Source organism: Rhinolophus hipposideros, assembly GCF_964194185.1.
Source record: "Rhinolophus hipposideros genome assembly, chromosome: X".
Lineage (NCBI taxonomy): Eukaryota > Metazoa > Chordata > Mammalia > Chiroptera > Rhinolophidae > Rhinolophus > Rhinolophus hipposideros.
The window spans coordinates 36,233,508-36,258,304 of record NC_138046.1 but is presented as its reverse complement, the minus strand read 5'-3'; the positions used below and the strand labels follow the sequence as shown (position 1 = coordinate 36,258,304).

Below are 24,797 nucleotides of genomic sequence, written 5' to 3'. Positions count from 1 at the left end.
ATGATCTGTGGTGGTAGTTAAGATGGTATTTACTTTTCATGGCAACTTTGAAACAAAAACATGCCCAGAAATTCTTTGACACTCTTCTTTTTGAGAGGAAGTCTATGCCCCCTTCCCTTGAATCTGAGACAACAGAGTATGGTGGAAGTGATGCTGCCCCACTTCTAAAGCTGGATCATAACCACATAGAGAGACCACCTATATATATATCGTTTCTCAGCCTTTTGGCTAAGAGAGGCCACCTATAAGTGTTCTGGTCAGCAGTCCCAGCTGATGTCCCATCCAGCCAAATAGCCATGATGTAATGAGAGACATGTGAAAAAAGACATCTCCAGATGATTCCAGGCCCCAGGTGTCCAGTCACCCCCAGCCATCATATCTTCCCAGCCAATGCCCCTGACGTCATGCAGTAGAGACGAGCCATCCCCATATAGCCTGACTGAATTCTTGACCTACAGAATCCATCAGAATAATAAAATGGTTATTTTTTTGCCACTAAGTTTTGGGGTGATTTGTTATACAGCAACAGAAACTGAAAGGGTAATAAAAGGGAGGGGTGCAAACGAGACTTCTGGGTGCTGTGATAGTTAGTTTATTTCTTGATCTGGGTTCTGGTTACACAAGTGTGTTCAATTGGTAAAAAGCTGTACATTTATGATTTGTCTACTTTTCTGCATGTATGTTATATTTGCAGGAAAGAAAATCAGACCATAAAGATAAATCTCTATTTTTTCAGTAATGTTTAACGTGTCATTTTCAATATATTACTTTATTAAATTTCACTAAACGTAAACATACATGTTCAGAAGAAGCTTCATTGGAAGTTTCTTACTAAATAATGAAAAACAAAAGTTCACAGATCCTTTGGGAAAACACTTATTTTTCTTGTCGTGGTCAAAATGGTCAAAATAAATCCATGTGAAACAATATGGTGACAAACTAAAATCCATTCCTTTGTCAGCAAACACTATTGGAAGACATCTAGAAAAAAATTACTTAAGATTTGAACAAACAATATTGGAATAAATGATATAGTTTGGGAGGTTTGCTGTACAGCTGGATAAAACGTTTCTAACATTTTCAGCTTTGTATTTATTTGCTAGATTCCATTTCAATAATGAAATCCACAAAGAACTATCTTTTGTGGGCTATTCAAGGAAAGATGTAAAGACAATATAGTCTGAACAGAAAATGACTTGTTTAATTTTCAAACTGTCTTATAGAAAAACTGGAAATTCAATTTTTTACACTATGAAGTACTGCTTTGACAGGAATTTTTTCAAAAGGTGCAGGAGGACTTCAAGGTAACTTTACTGAAAAAGTTGGCAAGCTATTACAGAAAAGATAACGAAGCTTGAAATATGCAAAGTGCTATTGAGTCAATATGGTATAGAAATTAGATTTTTGAGATACAGTAAAATCTTTACAGTATTCTATTTTGTAACAAGATAGGGAATAACACTCCCTTTGTCATTTTGGTACCAGGCAGAGGTTGGCTGGTTATTTTGTGACAAAATCCTTAAAACAGTTCTCAAACTAAAAGATACACTTTCCTTTCACATCCCAGAAAGAAACATGTACTCATTAGCAGTCATCTCCATTAGCCTTTTCCCTCCCCAACTCACCCCCCAGCCAAGGTAACCACTAACCTACTTTCTGTCTCTATGGATTTGCCTCTTCTAGACATTTCATATAAGTGGAATCAACAATATGCAGTCTTTTTCTGTCTGACTTCTTCCACTTAGCATAATGCTTTCAAGGGTCTTCCATGTTGTAGCGTGTATCATTATTCAGTTTCTTTTTATGACCAAATAATATTCCATTGGATGGATATACCACATTTTATTTATCCAGTCATCTGTTGATGGACATGGGGTTCTTTTATCTTTTGGCTATTGTGAATACAGCCACTACGAATTTTCATGTATGATAATGCATGTTTAATGATTGCACAGAGCCTGCCAGGCACCGAAGTACTCAATACCAGCAGGTAGCTATTATCTGTATTATTAGGGAGTATAACATTGGGCTATTTGGGACACAGGGTGTCTGGATGTCAGAAATGGAAGGCGGAAGTCAACAAGGACAACATTCACTTACTGCACAATGTTGTTAAGGGCTGTTTTAGCCCACCATACCTAAATGAGTACGACAATATGACACAGAGGCATAAGCACAGGCTCTGCTCTACCACTTTTGAGTTATGTGACTCTGGTCAGTCACTTAACCTCTCTCATCCTTGTGTGTGAATTGGATAAAAATGTTGTCTTTTCTACTTACGTCACAGACTTGTTACCTGGGTCAAAGAGATAATTTAAAAATATAAAAGCACTTTGAAAACCATAAGGGATTATTATTTCAAGCTTTACATATTACAGACACCAATTCCTCTTAAATAAAGTAAGAAAACACCTTATTCTGCTCACCATCCTCCCTCTCTCCAGATTGTTCACATTCTCTTCAAGATGACAGGACACCCTGACCTTCTCACCACAGCCCCTGATCTAGCACCTCCTTCCTTGCCTCTACTTAAGGGCCAAGGGTGAGCCACCTGATCCTGAGTAAAAACTTGAATTCACATCAACAAAGGGTCTGCAGTGACTCTTTCCTCCCAGGTTGCAATCTGTGTGACCTTTCTGGTTTTCTTAATCTCTAGTTGGTTAGAGCGCCCTCGTGTGTCTCCACACTTTAGGTCTTTTCATGGCAGTATCAATAACACGTGTCATGGAAATTTTTTTTCTCATCACACTTCAGGGCCCATGCTTGGCACTTGGACTCCAGTTAAGCCACTGCATTCCCTAGTCTTTGACAGGTTTCCTGCTTGCACTCAGGCCTGAAAATTTCTTTCTGCTCCCTTCACACCCCTTTCTCCTTAGTCATTTTGAGAAACCCTGGTCTCCTGGTTCACAGATGTCAACTTGGTCCCACCACCTCTATTGTTCTGAGCTGTCGTGCAGGGCGGCAGGTGGGGTCTCTGGTCCCGCTCCCCACATAAGAATGCAGGACACGGTAAGGCCAAACAGGAACACCCACGGAGCCATAGATAGGAGAGTCAAACCAATATATTCTCGCCGGCGGCTGGGCTGGAGACACAGGAAGCAGGATCTACATAATCTGCCTAACAGCAGTCCGCGCTTGCCAGCCACCATCTTCTTGCTAGCCCCCATTTCATTTCTGCTAGCGTAGCCACAGCCGTTATATTAGTGGCCAATGGCTTACGGTTACAGCTGATGGCCAACTAGCCACAGCTGATGGCCATCTGATCACAGTTGATGGCCATTTACTACCCGAGCCAGCGCCTTTCTATTGTGAGGCCGAGAGCCTGGAAACTGTGTTTTGGGGCTTTGTCCCCACAGAGCACATAGCCAGAAGGCAGCCATCTTCAAACCAGAAAAGGGCTCTCACCAGAACATGACCTTGCTGGCCTTGATCTTAGACTTCAAATCTCCAGTACTGTGAAAAAGTTTCTGTTTAAGCCAAAAAAAGGAAAAAAGAAAGAGAAAGGAAGAAAGAAAGAAAGAAAAAAACATTCTCTGTTCCCTCCATCAGCGAGGGTTATGGTAGCTTGTGAACACCTCTCACCTGCTTGAAAACACCTCTCACCTGTTTGCGTCTGTGGATTTTTCTGGATCCATAAGCCCCACTGGCAAACTCCACTGATAGCCGGAGACATGTGCCTTTGGCTTCTCCTCAGGTGCATGTTTTGAAAAGCTGCATGAAAATTAATTTTTTGTAGAACAATGTATTCCCATTGACTTCCAATAAGATTTTTGAGCCGCTCTCTCTTAATTGATATTGATTTTCAATGTATGCCCAACAGTTCAGCTTTAAGTTCATCTGCCTCTTGCCACTCTCTCTGACAATATATACATATTTTTAGATTTTATTGGGGAAGGGGAACAGGACTTTATTGGTGAACAGTGTGTACTTCCAGGCCTTTTTTCCAAGTCAAGTTGTTGTCCTTTCAATCTTAGTTGTGGAGGGTGTCGTTCAGCTTCAAGTTGTCCTTTCAGTCTTAGTTGTGGAGGGCGCAGCTCAGCTCCAGGTCCAGTTGCCTTTGCTAGTTGCAGGGGGCACAGCCCACCATCCATTGCGGGAGTCGAGGAATCGAACTGGCAACCTTGTAGTTGAGAGGATGCGCTCCAACCAACTGAGCCATCTGGGAGCTCAGTGGCAGCTCAGCTCAAGGTACTGGGTTCAATCTTAGTTGCAGGGGGCGGAGCCCACCATCCCTTGTGGGAATCGAGGAATTGAACTGGCAACCTTGTGGTTGAGAGCCCACTGGCCCATGTGGGAATTGAACCAGCAGCCTTCGGAGTTAGGAGCATGGAGCTTTAACCACCTGAGCCACCTTCTCTGGAAAATGAAGAAATGACCAATGAGGCATTAAGGTCTCTTCTAGTTTAAATAGTCCAGGGTCTGTAAACATACCTATAAATACATTAGAGAGGCTGCTGTTTGTAAAAGACACCAGGTACCACCATCTCAAATGCAAATACTCACCCTACATCTAATTTTGGGGGAGGCTGTTTCCCAGGGCTTGAGGGATTTTTGCCCCTCTCCCTTAAAGGAGAGCAGTTGCCTCAGGTGACTGGCATCTTCGTTTTAGGAGGGTTGGTACTATCCATTCCGATTTCTGATCCCTCTATCTGCAACCCCCCCACACTCCCAGAGACCCTCTCTACTGAAATAGAGATGGGTGCTGGGATTCTGGGGAACCGTGCATGCAGCTGGTGACCTAGGATAGAAAGCACTTGCTAAGTAAAGATTAAATGAGTTCTTAGGGAGGCACTGTGGCTTTAGTCTCTGGCAACAGAGTTAAGCAAGGGCACGTGCATCATGGGTCTGTGGCACTGGTCAGGTTACTGCATTTGCAGTCTTTGAACTGGAACCAGAGATATTATTAGTGCTGATAGGGAAAGGAATTGCCTGCTTAGTGGTGAGGAAACTAGTCCAAACATTCTTCAATCCTGCAGTCTCCATGTTGGCATTTTGATTTAAAAAAAATATTGCTGCAGCTGTTTGCATATTCTGGAAGTGTGTGTGCATGTGTGTGGTTTGGTGTTTACAGATTTGGGGTTTCGGAGGGGAGTTTCCAGAGCAACGGAAGTAACTGCTTGTCAGTCGTGGTTCATTTTGAAAATAAAAGCCTGAAAGCTTGGGGCCCACTCTGGGCCTGGGCCTGGCCTTTGCCTCTGAGGAGTTAGCAAAGACCAGGGGGTAGCTTTGGCTAGTGGGCTCCGTGAATGAACCACTTGATCACTATTATTTTTTTAATGAATTGATCAAATCTATGAGTTGCTTTTGGTGTCGGGCAGATTCAATCTGAGGCAGAAATGTGGGAGTGAGCATCAAGGTTCTGGCTGCAGACACACCCCCAGACACAAACATAAAATGCCCCCATTACATATACACACAATCACATTTTCCCAGGCTGCCAACCCAGAACAAGGTAACAGATATTTCTCACACACCTAGTAGGTGCACAAGGATAGTATAACAGTAATCAGAGTGTAGAGTTTAATTAAGGAGAGAAATACAACACAAGGCAGTCTGTGCCAGGTGCCAAAGGAGCAATACAAATAAATGATTGGAGGGAGGAGAGGGATTACTCTGGGCTGGGGTAATCAGAGGTGGCTTACTGGAAAAGGTAGAAACTGAGGCCAACCTTGAAGGACAGGGAAAAGAACTTCACTAGACAGAAGCTGTAAGGGAGGACATTCTAGGTGGATGTCCTAGTCAAGTCCAAGATATGCTCAGGTTAGGACAAGTCTATCCCTTTGGCTGGAACTTGGGGCTTGTGTGAGTGATTTGCATTCCATAAGCCTGGCCTGAATGCAGTTCCTCTGTGCCAGAACAAAGGCTATGGTGTCACACAGACCTGCTCTGCCACTTCCTGATGGGTGACCTTGGGTAAGTGGCCTAACTTCTCTTCAAACTGTGTTAACATATATAAATCATCTATTACAGTGCCAGGCACATAGTAAATGTTCAAAAATGGATTACAAATGCATAGTCTGTCATGAAGGAAAGCTTGAGATATTTAGGGCTGATCCCAAATATTTGAGGGCCAAGGAGAAAAAGCCTCTGATTCCTTCCATCACACCTATCTGGGCCCACTAGAGTGGGCTGGCTTGGCCTAAGCCCCTATCTCCTCTGGCCTAGACTATTGGAACAGCCTCCTGGCTTTCTGCCACTGCTTCTCCCAGAATCATCTTCCTAAACACCACTGTTAATTATGGCTGTCCCTCTCTGGCTCAAGAACCTTTTATGGCTCCAGGTTGCTTATTGACTGAACTCACTAACAGGGGAGTGAGGAGGGCAGGAGGCAAAATCTACCATTTATTGAGGGAAGGAACTAGCAAAGAGGAGGCCAGCGTTAGGAGTAAAAAGGTAAAATATCTTCCTCTTTAAAAGCCCCTCAGCTCTGAATTCACAGAAATCACCATGTCCCCGAGGGAGACATCTCTGAAGAGGGCTAACTCAGATTCACGTGCACCTGCTTCTTCAAGCCAACCTAGAAGTTAAAGAGGGGAGAAGAGGGCGGAGCAGGGACCTGCGGGGAGGCAGGGGAATACCCCTATTCGGTTCCCAGGCAGGGCTTCTGCCTGGGCTCTTGTCTCGGGTTTCTCTGCAGCAAACCAGCGTAGCTCGGGACTCCACGGAAGGGTCCAGACGGCACAAAGGGCAGAGGAGGCGAACCCGCGTCACAACGGGCAGCCGGCCGCTTCAGTAAATGCTAGGCGCGACACAAAGGCGGCTCCGGGACAAAGTGCAGGGAGACTCCTGAGGAGATAAGAGGGACGGCTAAGGAAGGGGGAGGGGAGCGAGCGCCCTGGAACTCCAGGCTCTCGCTCCGAGAGGCTTTGGCTGGCAGCCGAGCTCAGCCCGCCGGGGAGGGGGCGCTCTCGAGCCTCTTCACCCCAGCTGCTGCAGGGATGTCGAGAACGGCTGCTGGGGCAGCAGGGCTGCTCCGGGCGACGCTCTGGGCCCGCCTGCAGCCCTCTCTGGCGCCCGCCCCTCCTCTGCCCGCGGCGGCCGGGAAGCAGGGCTACCCAGCTCACCTGGTCGTTTGACGCGGGGCGGTCCGCGATCCCGGGAGCGGAGGTGGCGGCGGTACCCTGGGTGCGGGACAGGGGCTTGCCTTGGGACTCCGCCAGAGCTCCCACCCCTCCACGCTCCCACGCCCTTGCTGCGGCCCTCCCTCTGCTAGCTCACTCATTGCTTCCCTCCCCTCCCCTCATTTGCTCCCTCCCTCCCTCCGAGCCCAATTGCTCAAGACGCTTCCTTCCCCAACGCCAGTGCCAGTTCCTCTCCCGGTGGGGCCCGGGAAGGGCCGCGAACGCTGGACACGGGGACCGCGGCGGAGCTGCAGGACCATGGCTGAGCCCAGAGGGGCCGCGACCCCGGCGCCCAGGGCCTCCCTGACAAGGAACGCGCTGAGCCTGCGGAGCGCCCCGCAGCCCCGCCCCTCTAGAGTGGACGCCGGCAGCCTGGGCAGGTACCCGGGAAGCGCCGCCGCCTCCCGGGAGCCCCCCTTCCACGGCTCGCTGACGCTCTCGGGAGTGGGCTCGGGGCGCCGGCGGGGAGTGCTGAGGGAGTTGCTGGGGCTACAAGGGGCGGCTTCCGCCGGGTGGCTGTCAGAGGAGCGCGTGGAGCAGTCCCCGGGTGGGCCGAACGGAGCGGGCGCCAGCAGGCTGTGCCTGGAGCCCCGGGAGCACGCGTGGATACTGGCAGCCGCCGAGGGCCGCTTTGAGGAGCTGCGGGAGCTGCTGGAAGCGGAGCCAGGGCTGCTGCTGCGGAGTGACCCGATCACTGGCTACTCGGTGCTGCACTGGCTGGCCAAGCACGGGCGCCACGAGGAGCTCATCCTGGCGCACAACTTCGCCCAGAGCCGGGGACTGCGGCTCGAAGTGAGCGCCCCAGGGAGCGGCGGCCTCACGCCCCTTCACCTGGCGGCCCAGCAGGGCCACGACCTGGTCATCAAGGTGCTGGTGGGCGCCTTGGGGGCTGACCCCACGCGCCGCGACCACAGCGGCCACCGGGCCTGTCACTACCTGCGGCCCGACGCGCCCCGGAGCCTGCGGGAGCTGTCGGGGGCCGAGGACTGGGAGACGGCGGGCGGCAGCGAGCGGAACAACGCCAACAACAACAGCAGCGGCGCCGCCGCGTGGACGCTGCGAAAGACTCAGAGCACAGTGGGTGCGACGGCCATGGAGACAACAGCTAGAGCAGCGGCGTTGCCCCGCAAGAAGGATTCCACCGGCAGCCGGGTAGCGCAAGTTCAAGGCTTTTTTCGCCAAATGTTCCCCTTCTTCAAGGACCGTTGAGGGAGACTTAGGCTGATGAGCGCGGAGGGACTGCGAGACTATAGCGAGACCTCGGTCCTTGGTTGTCCCGGGTCCCACCGATGAGGCAGTACCTTGGACGCGGCCGAGTGCACCGGGCCTTCCACGAGCAGATCACCGCGGGGGTCTGTCTCAGGTACCTGTCACAGGTCTCCTGCAGCCACTGGCCAGGAGACCCGGGGACCAGGGCCCCCCTAACCCAGAGGGAGCAAAGACTAAGCTGTCCTGGCTCCGAATCCCAAAAGGAGTTAGGAGCAGAAGCGTGGTCCTGCTTGGGGGAGGGAAAGTTAAGCTTCCAGTAGCCATTTCTGAGCAGGTGGAAGCTCTGGGTTTATTAGGAAACATTTGCTAGAAAAATGAGTTAAGACTGTAAACCACTGATGAAGAGGAAGCGCCTAACTTCAGGCTTCACTTGGTTATTAAGGGTCATTTTGTGCTGCCATAGTCAACCCCTGGCACGCTGCTCCTGAGGCAACCAGGCCTTACCAGTACCTTTTCTAATGTAATGCGGATGACTTCTTAAGCATATTAAAGTGGAATTTTGTTTTCCTTTCACATGACAAAGCTGTCCTTTGTGTTACTTTTTTTTTCATTCACCACCTAGGGGGAAGCTTCTTAAGTTTGCAGGGAAGAGGTCACCCACCCATGGCTATAACCTAGTGATCCAGGGCAGGCTCTGGACCTCATTCTCAGAACAAATGGCAGAGATGTGCACTGAAGGAGCTACTTTCACCTTGGCTCTGAGTAGAGACCCACAATTTACTTATCTACTGGGCTCTTGAGCATCTAGGTCTGGCCTCTTGCACAAGTTTCCTCCTAGAGTAGTTGTCTGTACCGGGCAGAGAGCAGGTAAAAGGGAAAAGCTTCCTAATGTATCTATCTGATATTTTGTGGTGATTCATGTCATTTACCTGGACTTCTGCCCACCAATGAGACACACTCACTGGCACTATTTTCCAAGATAGGGCTTTAAGCATCAGCACTGGGTTTTTAAGTTACATTTAATATATAAGTTGTAGTTTGGAAAGTTGTACCTATTTAGACGTAGAGCTGAAAGTAGGGAAGTGCAGTTGGAGGCTAGAATTCCATGCTGCCTTAGAGAACAGTATATTTTGAAAGTAGTGCTGCATCCCTGGAGGCTTGGATCGCCCTTGCAATGGACTGTTGTGTCCCCAGCCCTCCCATCACAGTCCTTGAACACCAGGGAGAAACTGAGTCATCACAGAACACAGAAACACCACCTTGAGCCTATCCATCCTGATTTCCATCTCTGCTTGGCCAACCTGTTTACCCTCTTTTATTACTTCCTCTGTACCCCCAAATGATCCCACCTTCCCTTAATAACCCATTATTTTCTTCTCATCCATGAAATGATCCAACCCCTTCATACTGATGTTTTCAACCTGTTCCAGGTCTCTAGGAAATACACCTTAAACACATTTATACAGTGTAATTTAGAATTTCCTTTTTCTTCTTCTAAATGAATTTTGATGTTTGAAGGGAAGAGGGTGAGCAGTTCCTAGCTTCTGGCATTTGGTATCAGCAGCTGGCCTAACCCCTCTCCACCTTTTGTGCCCATTTTATAGATACAAATTGGTTAACTGATCCAGGATGGCGATTTCTGCTCCACAACCTCCGTTTTGACAGCTGCCAAGGAGAGTTGGGCTTGGTGAAGGCTGTCATGGCAGGGCCTTCCTGCCACATGGCTAAATCAGCAGGCTTCTGGCTTGGAGGGAAGATTGGTGTGCACCTTTGCCTAACATTCAAGGCACACTTATAATAGTTGTCCCCTTTTCATAGACAAACTTTGAACCTAAGCATCTTAACTATTAGCAGATTTGGGGACCTGCAACCAGCATCCGCCTTGCTCTCCAAAATGAAAACCAAGTCAGCTGGAAGGTTTGAGAGCAACTTTCATAATTTTTCCCGTAGTCAGCTATTCTTCCCCACAGATTTTTCTCATCATGTGATATTGCCTAGCCTACCTCCTCCATGTGAAATTGAGGTTTGGCTGCAGGGGACAAACTCCCATGCAGAAAACTCTCCATACCTAACATCAAGCCATTGGCATTTCTGGTATGCTCTTCGAGGCAAGAGTGGTATGCTTACACCAAGAGAACAAATTTCTCTGAGAAACTTCTTTCCAGGGGAGCAAAACAGAGTTAAGCAGATAATGCAAATCTGCATTCTAATGGAGCTTTGGGACAAGAAAAGGAGACCAAAGCTGGGATGTGGCTGGTAAACATGGGGGGGAGGGGTGCTGCACAGAGGGTAGGGCCTGACCCAAGCTGCAAGGTGCAGGAAGGGCTTTCAGGGAGGAAGATAATTCCTGACCTGAAGCACCAGGTGAGTGGGAGATAGTCACTGGCGAGGTGGGAGGGGCCTCCTGGCAGAGCCACTAGAGTATGTATGGGTGAGCACAGCAAGTATCAGGAAATATAAGTCAGCCGGTTTGGCGGAAAGGTGGGAGCGAGATAGTAATTAATGGCAAAGCTAGAGAAGTAGGTGGGAGTCCAGATCACTAAGGGTCTCATAGGTCATGCTAAAAGAGGACTCTTGATTTTCACTTAAAGGAAGCTGGGAGCGATAAAAGGTTTCCAAGCAAAGGAGTAACACCACTCTGCCAGTCACATGGAGGATGGATGTGCCAGCAGAGACAACTGGGGAAAAACACATCACACAAGGAAAGCATTTCTGGAGAAACTCTTCAAGAAAAGTCATTCTTCACCTGAGAAGTTCAAAGACCCCTATGGAGGGCAGTAGTTTTCGAACATTTGTTTCTTCTCCATAGCCTTTGCTCTAATGAAGCTTACCTCGGAGCCCCATGTGTATAACTAACAAAAGCAGTGCTGGTCAGGTGGAAGCTGGGTTGGGACCTCCCCACCCCCTACCCAGCGGCCCCTGGAGCAAAATTCAAAACTACTGACTAGTGACCTTAAGCAAATCATTCACCTCTGAATTGCCATTTCCTCATCACCAAAATGGGAACAATACAATCTCCCTTGCAGGGTTCTCCTGAGGATTGGAGATACTATATGTGTAACGTCTTAAATGCTGCAGGACACAAAGGAAATAGGAAATGACAGCTGTTGTTTGGAAAAATTGAAAGGTGCTCCACAGACTCTTGTGAGTGTAACTATTTTATCTGCTGGCCTAGTCCAGGAGGAATTTTGTGGTCACCTGTACAGTATTATCCCATCTCTAAAATGTGTCCACATTGATTGCAAGTTATTTTATCTGTGCCAGATGAGTGGCTGTTTCTCAAAGGCCCTGTTGGTTCCTCGGATTGATGTTCTTCACAATCTACATTCTTTTACTTTAGACATAATTGTATTGAGGTGCCTTACCTTGTTCTCAGCCCACAAAAGAAGTAAAAGCAGCAACTTAACAAGTAAGTGCCTATAAAATATTAAATAGGTTAGATACTGTTTCTAGATAACATCATAAACGAGTCAGAGCTAAATGTGAAATCCTCTGAAGAGAATAAAAGTATACAAGTCCTTTATCTCCTGACCACATTATCTGGAAATGTCTTCCTCCCATCCAACCCAACATACCCCACGTTCCACACCCAGCCTCTGTGTCTTCACTCTTTCTGTTCATTTTAACAAAGAAGCATGCCTGTCTCCTTTCAAACTTTAACTTATGCTCTCAAACCTATCTTCTCCCAGAGCCTTATTCCATCAATTGTCCCTCTCCTGTGTCTTCAAGCTCACCCTCAGTTTAGTTTAGTGCAATAACATTTATTGAGTGCCTACTACGAGCAAAGCCCTTTAAGTGACAAACAGACTCAAGTCACCCCCAGCCTTCCGGCCCAATCTTGTGACTCTCTTCACAGCCAAGAAAGTCACAGAGAGGTCTCTCAGAGAGGTCTCCTCTCTTTCCTCACTTCCCATTTCCCCACCTCTTAATCACTCCTCAATAATCCGCATTCTGATTTCTGTCTCCATCATGCCAGCACAATTGCTTCCTCAAAGGTCTCCGATGATGACCTCTCATCAGCCAAATGCAAGTCCTTATCTTAGTTTACTTCTTGACCTCATTGGTCAAAGTTGGCTACTTCTTCCACCTTGAAATTCTCTTCTCTAGTCTTCCATGAACTCCTATGGCTTTAGTTGCTGGTGTTTACCAGGCTGAAGTCCCAGAAACTTTCTTTTCACTCTACATTTTCTCCCTAAATCATTTCATCCCTTCTCTACTCACCCGTCTTCATTGTGCTGCAGCCACACAGTCATCCTTGCTGTTCCTTGAAACAGCCATGTTCTTCTGAATTCTAGGATTCCTACATACTGTTCCCTCTCCAGAAACACTCCTCCCTCTATTCTTTGCCCCATTCACCTGGCCCACTCCCACTCATTCTTCAGATATCAGTTTAAATGTCATCACCTTGGGGAAGCCTTCCTTTCCCCTCAGGCTAGGTTAGCACCTCACTCATTCTGCTCCTTTTGATAGCCTTTGTCACACTTGAAAAATTATTCAAGGAGTTATTAGATTAATATCTCCCCTGCCCCCACTAGACTTAAATTCCATGAGGGCAGGGACCAAGTCTGTCTTATTCACCATAGAATCCCTAGTTTCTGGTAAATGGAAGCTGCTCAAAAAAATAGGTGTTGATTGGCAATGGAATCACAGATTTGACCTCAAAAGCACAAGCAAAAAAAGATATGTCAACTTGGCTAGGCTACAGTCCCACCTGTGGGCAGCCCACACCTGGGAGGTCCTGTCTGCCCTTCCTGAAGGCCTGCCCTATAAGTTCCCAATTTGCCTAATCTGGCCCCACCATTGCAGAAGCCAATTCCTTGCAATAAATCTCTTAACATATATCTCCGACTGGTCTTGCCTCTCTGGTTGAACTTTGACTCATACAAAAAGCAACCATGTTACACCAAGATGATAAGTTTGTGATCAGATTAAAGTTTATTTAGATGGAACACACCTAGTGCCCAGATCTTGGCTCCTAATAAAAAGGAACCAAAGTTCCTTGGTTACTTGGAGAAATTGCTGAGCCTAGGTCTGGGGAAGTATTGAATTATAACAGAAAGTATAAAATAAATATCCATAATTTAATTTTGATATAAAGAAATGATAGAATAAACAAACAAATAGGGAAGAAGAGACAAATCTCACATGCAGAAAAATTCCAAATAATTTATGGAGATACTCTTCTGTTAAAGAGGAGGAGCGTAACTCCCTGCCTATTAAGAAGGAGCTACACATTGTAACTTCCTTCCAAAGAGTACAGTTGGGAAGGGAGAAGAATGAGTACCTTTATAGTGGAGAAACCTGACCACGACTCCTTTAGCCAGGTGATCAAGGTCAATATTAGCGGTGATAAATCATGTTGATAGTATGTACCCTTGATATGATCTGATAAGAATGACATTTACCTCTGTGATCTTCCTCCTCAAAACTTATAACCTCAGTCTAATCATGAGAAAAACATCAAACAAAATTCAATATTGACCAGTACTTCTCAAAACTGTCAAAGTCATCAAAAACAAGGAAAGTCTGGCACAGCAGTTGCATGAGGGGTGTTTGCTTTCTGCGGTGCTGTGGAGCAAAGCTCGTTCCTCTCCCACTCAGCCACACAGCACTGTGCTAAACAACTTGTGTGCCTCTCATTTACTCCTACAATGACCCAATGAAGTAAGTACAATGATTTTCCTCATTTTATAGTGGACTCGGAGGCTCAGCAGTAGAATGGCATGGTCAGAGGCATACAGACAGTTGAATTGACCAAATAAATTGTACGTACAAGCCTAGTCCCCTGCTGGTTGGGTGGGAATTTGTGTGAGACAGCATTACACACTGCTGAACCAGGCCCCAGACATGCTACAAAGATTTTATGGAAAGAACTCTTCTTATGTTGATGGGGAACTGGATTCAAATGGAAAGCCAGCAGATGCAGTCTATGGATAGAAGGAAATCCATAGTAAAGTGATATCACAAAACTTCACCAATAGCCACACTAACATTCACCATGTTGATGCGCATGCCACTCCGAATGATGATGTGATGGTCCAGGTGATGGGGTTCCTCTCTAAAAACAACCAGGTTTTGAGGAGATTCATGCAGACATTTGTCCTTGCTCCTGAGGACTCGGTTGCAAATAAGTACTACATTGACAATGATATGTTCAGATACCAAGATGAGGTCCTCGGTAGCTTTGCCACTGAACCTCAGGAGGAATCTGAGGACGAAGTAAAGTAACCTGAAGAAAGACAGCAAACACCTGAGGTTGTACCTGATGATTCTGGAACTTTCTATGATCAGACTGTCAAAAATGACTTGGAAGAACATTTAGAAGAACCTGTTGCTGAACCAGAGGCTGATCCTGAACCAGAACCAGAGCAAGAACCTGTATCTGAAATCCAAGAGGCAATCTGAAATCTGAGCTAATATTGGAAGAAACTTCCCTGAGGATGCCCAGAAGAGTTCTTCCCCAGCAGCTACAGACATAATTCAGACAGTGCAGAGCAAGATGATGTTGAACCCTGATGAAATGTGATACACCCTGACAGTCACCCACTCTTCATTGGCAATTTACCTCATGAGGTGGATAAATCAGAGCTTAAGGATTTATTTCAAACGGGAATGTGGTTCAGCGGCACATAAACAGATGTGGGAAATTACCCAATTTTGTTTTTGTCATGTTTGATGATTCTGAGCCTGTTCAGAAGGTCATTAGCAACAGGCCTCTCATGGTCAGAGGTGAGGTCCATCTGTATGTGGAAGAGAAGAAAACTCGAGCTGCCCAGGAAGGAGAACTGCAAGATACCTGCTTGCAGGAACCTGGAGGCCCTCCAGGTGGGCTGTGTGGTGGAATGAGAGGCCCTCCCCTCGAAGGCATGGTGCAGAAACGAGGATTTGGAATGGGAAGGGAAATTGCTCCAAGGCAGTGAATTGCTCTTCACTGATCTCCATGCAGCAGTACCAACCCCCACACTTGCAGAATGGTGAATTTCTTCAACCACACTTTGGTATCTTGCAGTATGACCCTGATCTATAAACTGCTTAAGTTTGTACAATTTTACTTTTTGTGTTAAGGATGTATTCCCTCCCCATCTCTTCCCTCTCCTCACCTTTTAGTTCTTCACTTACAATTTTGTGGAATGATATTTTAGGAAAAATGGATTTTTAGAGAAGAAAAGAAACAACTTAATTTCCTTGCTTTACTTTGCATATACAGACTGGATTTTTTTTTAAATAATAATTTCCTTTGTTGTTTTCAGGAGGAACAAGATAAACAAATGAAGAAACAAAAACTCATAAACACAGACAATAGTTTAGTGGTTACCAGAGGGTAAGGGGGCAGGGAGGGTAGTAGATAAGGGTAGATGAGGATAAAACTTTTTATTGGGGTGACCATTGTTAGTAAGGTTACTAGGTTTCAGGTGTACAATTCTGTAACACATCATCTATGTATCACATTGTGTGTTCACCACCCAGAGTCAGTTCTCCTTCCGTCACCTTATATTTGATCCCCTTTACCCTCATACAACTGAGCGTTTGTGATATATGGCCTTTATTATGTTAAGGTACTTTCCTTCTATATCCATTTTATTAAGTGTTTTAATCATAAATGGATTTTGTCTCTTGTCAAACGTTTTTCTGCATCTATTGATATAATCATATGATTTTTGTCCTTTATTTTGTTTATGTGATGTATCACATTGCTGGATTTGCGTTTGTTGAACCATCCTTGTGCCCCCGGGGATGAACCCCACTTGGTCGTGATGCATAATCTTTTCAATGCATTGTTGTATTCACTTTGTTAGAATTTTGTTTAGGAATTTTGCATCAGTATTCAACAGAGATATTGGTCTGTAGTTTTCTTTTTTTGTGTTATCCTTACCAGGTTTTGTTATCAGGGTAATGTTGGCCTCATAAAGTGAGTTAGGGAGTACTGACTCTTCTTCAATTTTTTGGAAGAGTTTGAGTAGGACAGGTTAGATCCTCTTTGAAGGTTTGGTAGAATTCACTAGTGAAGCCATCTGGACCGCGATTTTTGCTTTTGGAGGCTTCAGATGACTGATTCAATATCCTTATTGTTGATCAATCTACTTAGATTTTCCAGCTCTTCATGATTCAGCCTAGGAAGCCTATATGTTTCTAAGAACTTGTCCATTTCTTCTAGGTTATTGAATTGTGTGGCATATAGTCCTTCACAGTATTCTTGCATGATCCTTTGTATTTCTGTGGCATCCTTGGTAACTTCCCCTCTTTCATTTCTGATTTTGCTTATTTGTGTCTTTTCTCTTTTTATCTTAGTGAGTCTAGCCAAGGGTTTGTCAATTTCATTAATCTTTACAAAGAACCAGCTCTTTGTTGCATTCAGTTTTTCTATTGTCTTTTTGTTCTCTATTTCATTTAGTTCTGCTCTGATTTTTATTATTCCTTTCTTCTGCTGACTTTGGGTTTCATTTGTTCTTCTTTTTCTAGTTCTTTAATGTGTAACATGAGGTTATTTATCTGAGATTTTTTCTTGTTTCTTGAGATAGGCTTGTAATGATATAAATTTCCCTCTTAAAACTGCTTTTGCTACATCCTCCAAATTTTGATAGGCTGTATTTTCATTCTCATTTGTTTCTATATATCTTTCTTATTTTAACTTTTATTTATTTAAGTGTGTTTTTCCAGGACCCATCAGCTCCAAGTCAAGTAGTTATTCAATCTAGTTGTGGAGGGCGCAGCTCACAGTGGCCTATGTAGGGATCAAACTGGCAACCTTGTTGTGAAGAGCACTGCACTCTCACCAGCTGAGCTAACCAGTTGCCCTTCTATGTATCTTTTGATCTCTCCTCTTATTTCATCTCTGACCCAGTCATTCTTTAAAAGTGTGCTATTTAATCTCCACATATTTGAGATTTCTCATGCTTTCTTTTTGCAGTTGATTTCAATTTCAAAGCCTTGTGATCAGAGAATATGCTTGGTATGATTTCAATCTTCTTAAATTTCCTGAGGCTAGTTTTATGTCCCAATATATGGTCTATCCTTGAGAATGTTCCATGTACACTAGAAAGGAATGTATAGTCTGATGTTCTAAGATGAAGTGTGTTTTTTTTTTCTTTGCCTTTCTTTGCCTTTTTTTCTTTGTAATGGAATCAGTAAATTCCCTCCTAATATAACAAGGAATATGTTGGTAAGTGGCTGTTAGGTTTCTAATACTATAATCCAGAAAAAAAATTGGGCTACAATTGGAATATCTATTTTAGTAGTGATGTATTAGACATACGTACTACTCAGAACCCAACAACATCTGTAAGATATTTGCTAATACAGGGCAGCCTGAATATGCTAGATTTTTGTGTCACTAAAGTATTTTTAGGGACTTAAGAGTGTTTGCAATAAAGCACCCAATAAACTTTAATTAAAAAAAAATAGCCATTTCCCCAATGGAATGTGTTTCATTATTACTAACATTTGGTATGTTTCATTCATTTCGGATACTTCTGACTTATTTTCTACATGTTTCAAAAGACTTTCAGGAAAACAGGACTTGATAAAGAGTTTAGGTCAGGAAAAATCCAAATTATTTCCTTTTTGAGAGTCATGACTACCTTCTGGTGTGGAGAAACTGCCATTGGAAAAATTGACAATTTTGATTTTTGCTGGTATTATCCAGAACTGAATAAAAGGTGTTAGTACAGTTTTTTTTTTTTTTTTGATACACAAAACAATTCTAACAACAACTGTTTTTATCAGTGAAATTTAAACTGTGAGATATGTTTTTTGGGGTTTTTAAAATTTTTTTAAATTTATTGGAGTGACAATTGTTAGTAAAATTACACAGATTTCAGGTGTACAATTCTGTATTACATCATCTATAAATCCCATTGTGTGTTCACCACCCAGAGTCAGTTCTCCTTCCATCACCATATATTTGATCCTCCTTACCCTCATCTCCCATCCCCTACTTCCCTTACCCTCTGGTAACCACTAAACTATTGTCTGTGTCTAGAGTTTTTGTTTCTCATTTGTTTGCCTTGTTCTTTTGTTGTGTTTAATTTATATACCACATATGAGTGAAATCATATGGTTCTCTGCTTTTTCTGCCTGACTTATTTCGCTTAGCATTATAATCTCAAGATCCATCCATGTTGTCAAAAATGTTCCTGTTTCGTCTTTTCTTGCCGCAGAATAGTATCCCATTGTGTATATATACCACAACTTCTTTATCCATTCATCTATTGAAGGACATTTTGGTTGTTTCCATGTCTTGGACACCGTAAACAAAGCTGCAATGAACATTGGAGCACACGTGTCTTTATGGATAAATGTTTTCAGATTTTTTGGGTAGACAACCAGGAGAGGGATTGCTGGGTCATATGGTAATTCTATTCGTAAATTTTTTTTAAAGATTTTATTGGGGAAGAGGAACAGGACTTTATTGGGGAACACTGTGTACTTCCAGGCCTTTTTTCCAACACAACTTGTTGTCCTTTCAGTCTTAGTTGTGGAGGGCACAGCTCAGCTCCAGGTCCAGTTGCCATTTTCTAGTTGCAGGGGGCGGAGCCCACCATCCCTTGTGGGAGTTGAACCGGCAACCTTGTGGTTGAGAGCCCAATGGCCCATGTGGGAATCAAACCGGCAGCCTTCGGAGTTAGGAGCATGGAGCTCTAACCACCTGAGCCACCGGGCCGGCCCTATTCGTAATTTTTGGAGGAACCTTCACACTGCCTTCCATAACGGCTGCATCAGTCTGCATTCCCACCAACAGTGTCTGAGGGTTCCTTTTCCTACACAGCCTCTCCTTGTTACTATTTGTCTTGTTGATGATAGCCATTCTGACTGGGGTGAGGTGATATCTCATTGTGGTTTTTATTTGCATTTCTCTGATGATTAGTGATGTTGAGCATTTTTTCATATGTCTACTTGTCATTTGTATGTCCTCTCTGGAGAAATGTCTCTTCAGGTCGTCTGCCCATTTTTCAATTGGGTTGTTTGTTTTTTTGTTATTGAGTTCCATGAGTTCCTTGTATATTTTGGACATTAGCCCCTTATCGGAGGCACTGTTTGCAAAAATCTCCCATTCAGTTGGTTGCCTCTTTATTTTGTTGATGGTTTCTTTTGCTGTGCAGAAGCTTTTAAGTTTCATATAGTCCCATTTGTTTATTTTAGCTTTTACTTCCATTGACTTTGGAGTCAAATTCATAAAATGCTCTTTGAACCCAAGGTCCATAAGTTTAGTACCTATGTTTTCTTCTATGCAGTTTATTGTGTCAGGTCTTATGCTTAAGTCTTTGATCTATGTCGAATTAATTTTGGTACATGGTACAGATAGCAGTCAAGTTTCATTCTTTTGTACATGGCTATCCAATTCTCAGTAACATTTATTGAAGGGGCTGTCTTTTCTCCATTGTATGTTTTTTGCTTCTTTGTCAAAAACTATCTGTCCATATTCATGTGGTTTTATTTCTGGGTTCTCAATTCTATTCCATTGGTCTATGTGTCTGTTTTTCTGCCAATACCATGCTGTTTTGATTATTGTAGCCCTGTAGTACAAGCTAAAGTCAGGGAGTGTGATACCTCCAATATTGTTCTTTTTACTTAAGATTGCCTTGACTATTGGGGGTCTTTTGTGGTTCCAAACAAATCTGATGATTTTTTGTTTTATTTCTTTTAAAAATGCCATGGGGATTTTGATGGGGATTGCATTAAATCTGTATATTGCTTTGGGTAATATGGCCATTTTAACAATGTTGATTCTTCCAATCCATGAGGATTCTTCCAATCCTTTCCATTTCTTTGTGTCTTCTTCAATTTCTTTTAAAAATGTCTTATAGTTTTCAGCATATAGGTCCTTCATATCTTTGGTTAAGTTTATTCCTAGGCATTTTATTCTTTTTGCTGCAATTGCAATAGGAATTGTTTTTTTGTATTTCTTTTTCTGAGATTTCATTGTTAGTATATAGGAATGCAATGGACTTTCGTACGTTGATTTTGCGGCCAGCAACTTTACTGTATCCGTTGATTGTTTCTAATAGCTTTTTGGTAGAGTCTTTAGGGTTTTCTCTATATAGCATCATGTCATCTGCAAAGAGTGACAATTTAACTTCTTCATTCCCAATTTAGATGCCTTTTATTTCTTTCTCTTAACTGATTGCTCTGGCAAGGATTTCCAACACTATGTTGAAAAGCAGAGGTGATAGGGGACAGAAACGTAGACCAAAGGGCTTCAGTTTTTCTCCATTAATTATGAGATTAGCTGAGGGTTTGTCATATCTGGCCTTTATTATGTTAAGTTATTTACCATCTGTACCTATTTTATTAAGTGTTTTAATCATAAATGGATGTTGTATCCTGTCAAATGCTTTTTCTGCAACAATGGATATAATCATATGATTTTTGTCCTTTATTTTGTTTATGTGATGTATCACATTGATGGATTTGCGGATGTTAACCATCCTTGTGCCCCGGGGATGAACCCCACTTGGTCATGATGAATAATCTTTTTAATGCATTGTTGTATTCAATTTGCTAGAATTTTGTTTAGGATTTTTGCATCTGTATTCATCAGCGATATTGGTCTGTAGTTTTCTTTTTTTGTGTTGTCCTTACCAGGTTTTGGTATCAGGGTAATTAATGTTGGCCTGATAACATTAGTTATGGAGTACTGTCTCTTCAATTTTTTGTAAGAGTTTGAGCAGGATTGGTATTAGATCCTCTTTGAAGGTTTGGTAGAATTCACCAGTGAAGCCATCTGGTCCAGGACTTTTGCTTTTGGGAAGGTTTTGGATGACTGATTCAATTTCGTTATTGGTGATGGGTCTGTTTAGATTTTACAGTTCTTCCTGGTTCAGCCTTGGAAGGCTATATGTTTCTAGGAACTTGTCCATTTCTTCTAGGTTATTGAATTTGGTGGCTTCTGCAACAGGTAGATAGGAAGAGGTCTTTCTTTTGTTTAGCAGTACGTGTTCGTAGAATGTTTTATTTTCTCTTTGATTGCAGCCTTTTTTTTCTCTCTCACACGGTAGTGCTATGTTTTCTCTGTAGTATTCCAGCTTCTCACCCAATGGGGGGATTCCCTGGGAGACGGGCTTCTCCTCTGTTAATAGTTCCATGGGTCACAGGGCGCAGTGTCCTTTGGGTATGTGGAGAGCTTTTGAAGTTCCAAAGCTCTTCCTGCACCAGATTCAGAGCCCTTATGTTTCAGCAGTTCTGTTTACTCCTACAGGGATCCGCCCAGATAGGTGGGGTCAGGGGCGGGGTGAGTTGTGAGAGGTGGCCCAGAGCAATGGCGGCGACCACCACCGCAGCTGGTCCTGCTTCCAGAGCTTGCTTCCCTTTGCCAGAACTAGTTGGGCTGCGAATCTGTGTCTGAGGTCCACAGTTCTCAGAACAGCAAATATTCTGTTATTTTGATCTGACACTGCTACTGTTCCGCTTCTAGCACCGGGCAGGTGGGGGCGGGCAACCTCTGGGAGGGTAGGGAGGGGGCGGCTAGTCTCCGGGGCTAAGGCTTCTGTTCTCTGCTCGGCAGTGAGGGCTTAAACCACAGTTTTCAGCCTTCTTCCCTCAGTCTTTTCTCCGAGGTCTCTGCCATGAGCGTTGGTTTCAGCCTTGTTATATGGTGTCCCCTGAGCCCTGTGGGCCATAAGCGGAGCCCTAGCAGTCCGAGTTCTTCCCTCTCCCGCAGCTGTGGTAGTTCCGGGATGCAGCGAGCTTGGAGCACTGAGCTAGGCCTGCGTCCTGCACCCGCAGGACGGCTTTGTCTCCGCACTTCTCCCTTCCCTCCTCCCCCGCTCGTGATTCTCTCACCTTAGGTGAATTCAATAGTGGGCCTCTTTGTCTTGCCTGTCTGCTGTGCAGGGAGTCCTTTGTGGAGTTATAGTTGTTCGATTAGTTGTAAATTCCAGGAAGACTTATAGAGGCTCACTCATGCCGCCATTTTGATGATGTCTCCGAGATAGGTTTTAAATGTCTAGAATGCTACTGATATGCTTTCTTGAATTCTTAGGTTTGTTTTTTTGAAGTATAGTATTTTTTCATGTTTATTTTATATTTATAAAAATATAACAAAACAACCCTTCCCCAAACCCCACAATCTGAATAACACAAGACCAAAGCAAACTGTTGCACCTTCTATTTATCTTTGATTCCAGTCTTGGCAATTGTTCAACAGGAAAATAATTTTTACAAAGTCTAGACTTGTTTTTTTAGGTTCAGAGTATGTTGAAAATTGTAGAATCCCTCTTTCACCTTGTATGTATTCTGTTCATTTGTTATACCTTATTCTGAAATTGAGTCTCAAACTGGAAAGCCTTTGAGGACAGATGCTTCTACAGAGGTCCTTTGACCTAAATAGTTCAGCATTTGCATTAAGTTTTATTTTGTAATCTTCAGAATCCTAACCATAGCCCACAAGAAGGAATGTAATTTTAATATTGGACTGAGCTGATATGCTTGAGTGTCTGCTAGTTTTTTTTTCCTTTAAATCATAGCCATATGGTAAATTTTCTCATTTGTTATGGTTCTCTTTTGTTGATGGGTATGCAGTGGGTATTTCTTGGAAATGGCCAATTTTTATTAAAATATTTCTGGAAGAAAAAATAAACGAGGAAAGTCTGAGACACTATCACAGAGAAGAGGAACCTAAGGGGACATAATGACAATATGAAAAGTGATGTCCTGGATGGGATCCTGGAACAGAGAAAGGATATTTGGTAAAAACTAAGGAAATCTGGAAAAATTATGAACTATACATCTCTGTATTGTCTTCTCAATTTTTTTGTAAATCTAAAACTGTTCTTAAAAATAAAATCTATGGGCTATCCAGGTGGCTGGAGTGCTGTGCTCCTAACGCTGAGGTTGCTGGTTCGATTTCCACATGGGCCAATGAGCTGCACCCTCTACAGTTAAGATTGTGAACTGGAGCTGGGCTGCTGTGTGCGCTACCTCAGGCTATCATGTGCTGCCATGAGCTCCCCATGGCCAGTGTAAGTGGCCGGCAGCCATCACCAGAGATGACTGGGGACTAACTGCCTCAGCCGGGGGAAGCTCAAGGCTCATAATAGCATCATGGGCCAGGGAGCTATGTCCTACACAACTAGACTGAGAAACAACAGCTTGAACCAGAGTGGAGGGGGGCGGGGTGGAAGAAAGGGGGGGAAATCTATTAAAAAAACTAAATCAGGAAAAAAATTAGGTGAACAGATACTTCCAAATATGAACTCTGTACAAGTTCCAAAATTAGGAGTCATTCCACTGTTTCCATTTTTACTTCAATTTAAAAGCAAGGCTTAGTGATTTAGGTGGCGATTTGTTGACCCTCCATTGGCAGTGACTGTCCTATGCCCTAATCAATGCCAAATGAGTGGCTTTTCTCCCCTCAGACGCATCAGCAGGTAGTCCCCCAGTAGATAAGCTCACCTTCTATTTTATCAAAGGATATAAACTATCTAAAAAGAATTTGGTCTACTTCCTGCAATAAAATCTATGGACTGACTTGTATATGCACCCATTTTCCCCCCTCTGCTCCTGTTATAACAATAACAGCAGCTACCATTTATGCAGTGCTAATTATCTGCCAGGCACAATGGTAAGCATATTATGTGCATTACCTCTTCTAATCATCAGACCAAACTTATGATGTAGGTTCTCATAACATCCCTGTTTTATAGTTGAGGAAACAGAGACTCAGGGAGAGTAAGTGACTTGCCCAAGATCTCACAGCTAGGTGATAGAACCAACTGTTCCAACCTAGATAGTCTGACTCTAGAGTCTGAACTCCTAACTCCTAGGCTCTCCTCTATAAGACAAATCCCTGGTCCTGTTCGACTCATCCCTTCCCAGCCCTAGGGAGTTTTGATCCACTGACTATTGACATTGACACCTCTGTCTTCCTATCTGTCCCTCTCTTTTCTGTTCTTCATGTCATTATGCAAACAAGCTGTCACTACCAGGCCAAAATAAAACCCCTTCCCTAACCGCTCAGATACTTCTAGTTCTCTCTAGACTTGCATATCTACAACCCAACTGTCTATTGAATATCTTCACGTGGAAGTCTTACAGCCATCTCAAACTAAATGCATTGACCCTTGAACAATCCGGGGAGGGGGGGTAAGAGCGCTGACTCCCAAGCAGTCAAAAATCCAAGTGTAACTTTTGACTTCTCAAAAACTTAACTATTAATAGCCTGCTGTTGACTGAAAGTCTTACCGATAACAAAAAATCAACACATATTTTGTGTATGTACTATACAGAGGGTACCAAAAAATGTATACACATTTTAAGAAAGGAAAACTATTAAAATTGTAATACTCAATATATACTGATAAGAAAAGATGAATACAAATCACGTTTGACTTCTGCAATTACAAGAGGTGCTCAAAGTGGTTACCATCAGTGTCCAGACACTTCTGATTACGGCGAACAACTGCTTGAGCAACGTGACCAAAGTGTTAACATCTCTTAAAATGTGTATGTATTTTTTTGGCACCCCTGGTA

At 43.9% G+C, this 24,797-nt stretch overlaps 1 protein-coding gene and 1 pseudogene across 3 annotated transcripts; both read left to right on the top strand.

The window, feature by feature from the left end:
- Positions 1–6,793: 6,793 nt before the first annotated feature.
- Positions 6,794–8,903, top strand: SOWAHD (sosondowah ankyrin repeat domain family member D). 2 transcript variants are annotated; one of them, XM_081043857.1, is made up of 2 exons: positions 6,794–7,125; positions 7,303–8,903. In XM_081043857.1, exon 2 carries the CDS (start codon positions 7,380–7,382, stop codon positions 8,328–8,330), a length of 951 nt encoding a protein of 316 aa, XP_080899983.1. In that variant the 5' UTR covers positions 6,794–7,125; positions 7,303–7,379; the 3' UTR covers positions 8,331–8,903. The 2 variants fall into 2 exon arrangements, with proteins under 2 accessions (XP_080899983.1, XP_080899984.1); XM_081043858.1 differs by having other exon boundaries at positions 6,824–7,107.
- Positions 8,904–14,053: 5,150 nt separating this feature from the next.
- Positions 14,054–14,856, top strand: LOC308494996 (ras GTPase-activating protein-binding protein 1-like; annotated as a pseudogene). Its single transcript has one exon. The product of its transcript is annotated as a ras GTPase-activating protein-binding protein 1-like (transcript).
- Positions 14,857–24,797: the final 9,941 nt, after the last annotated feature.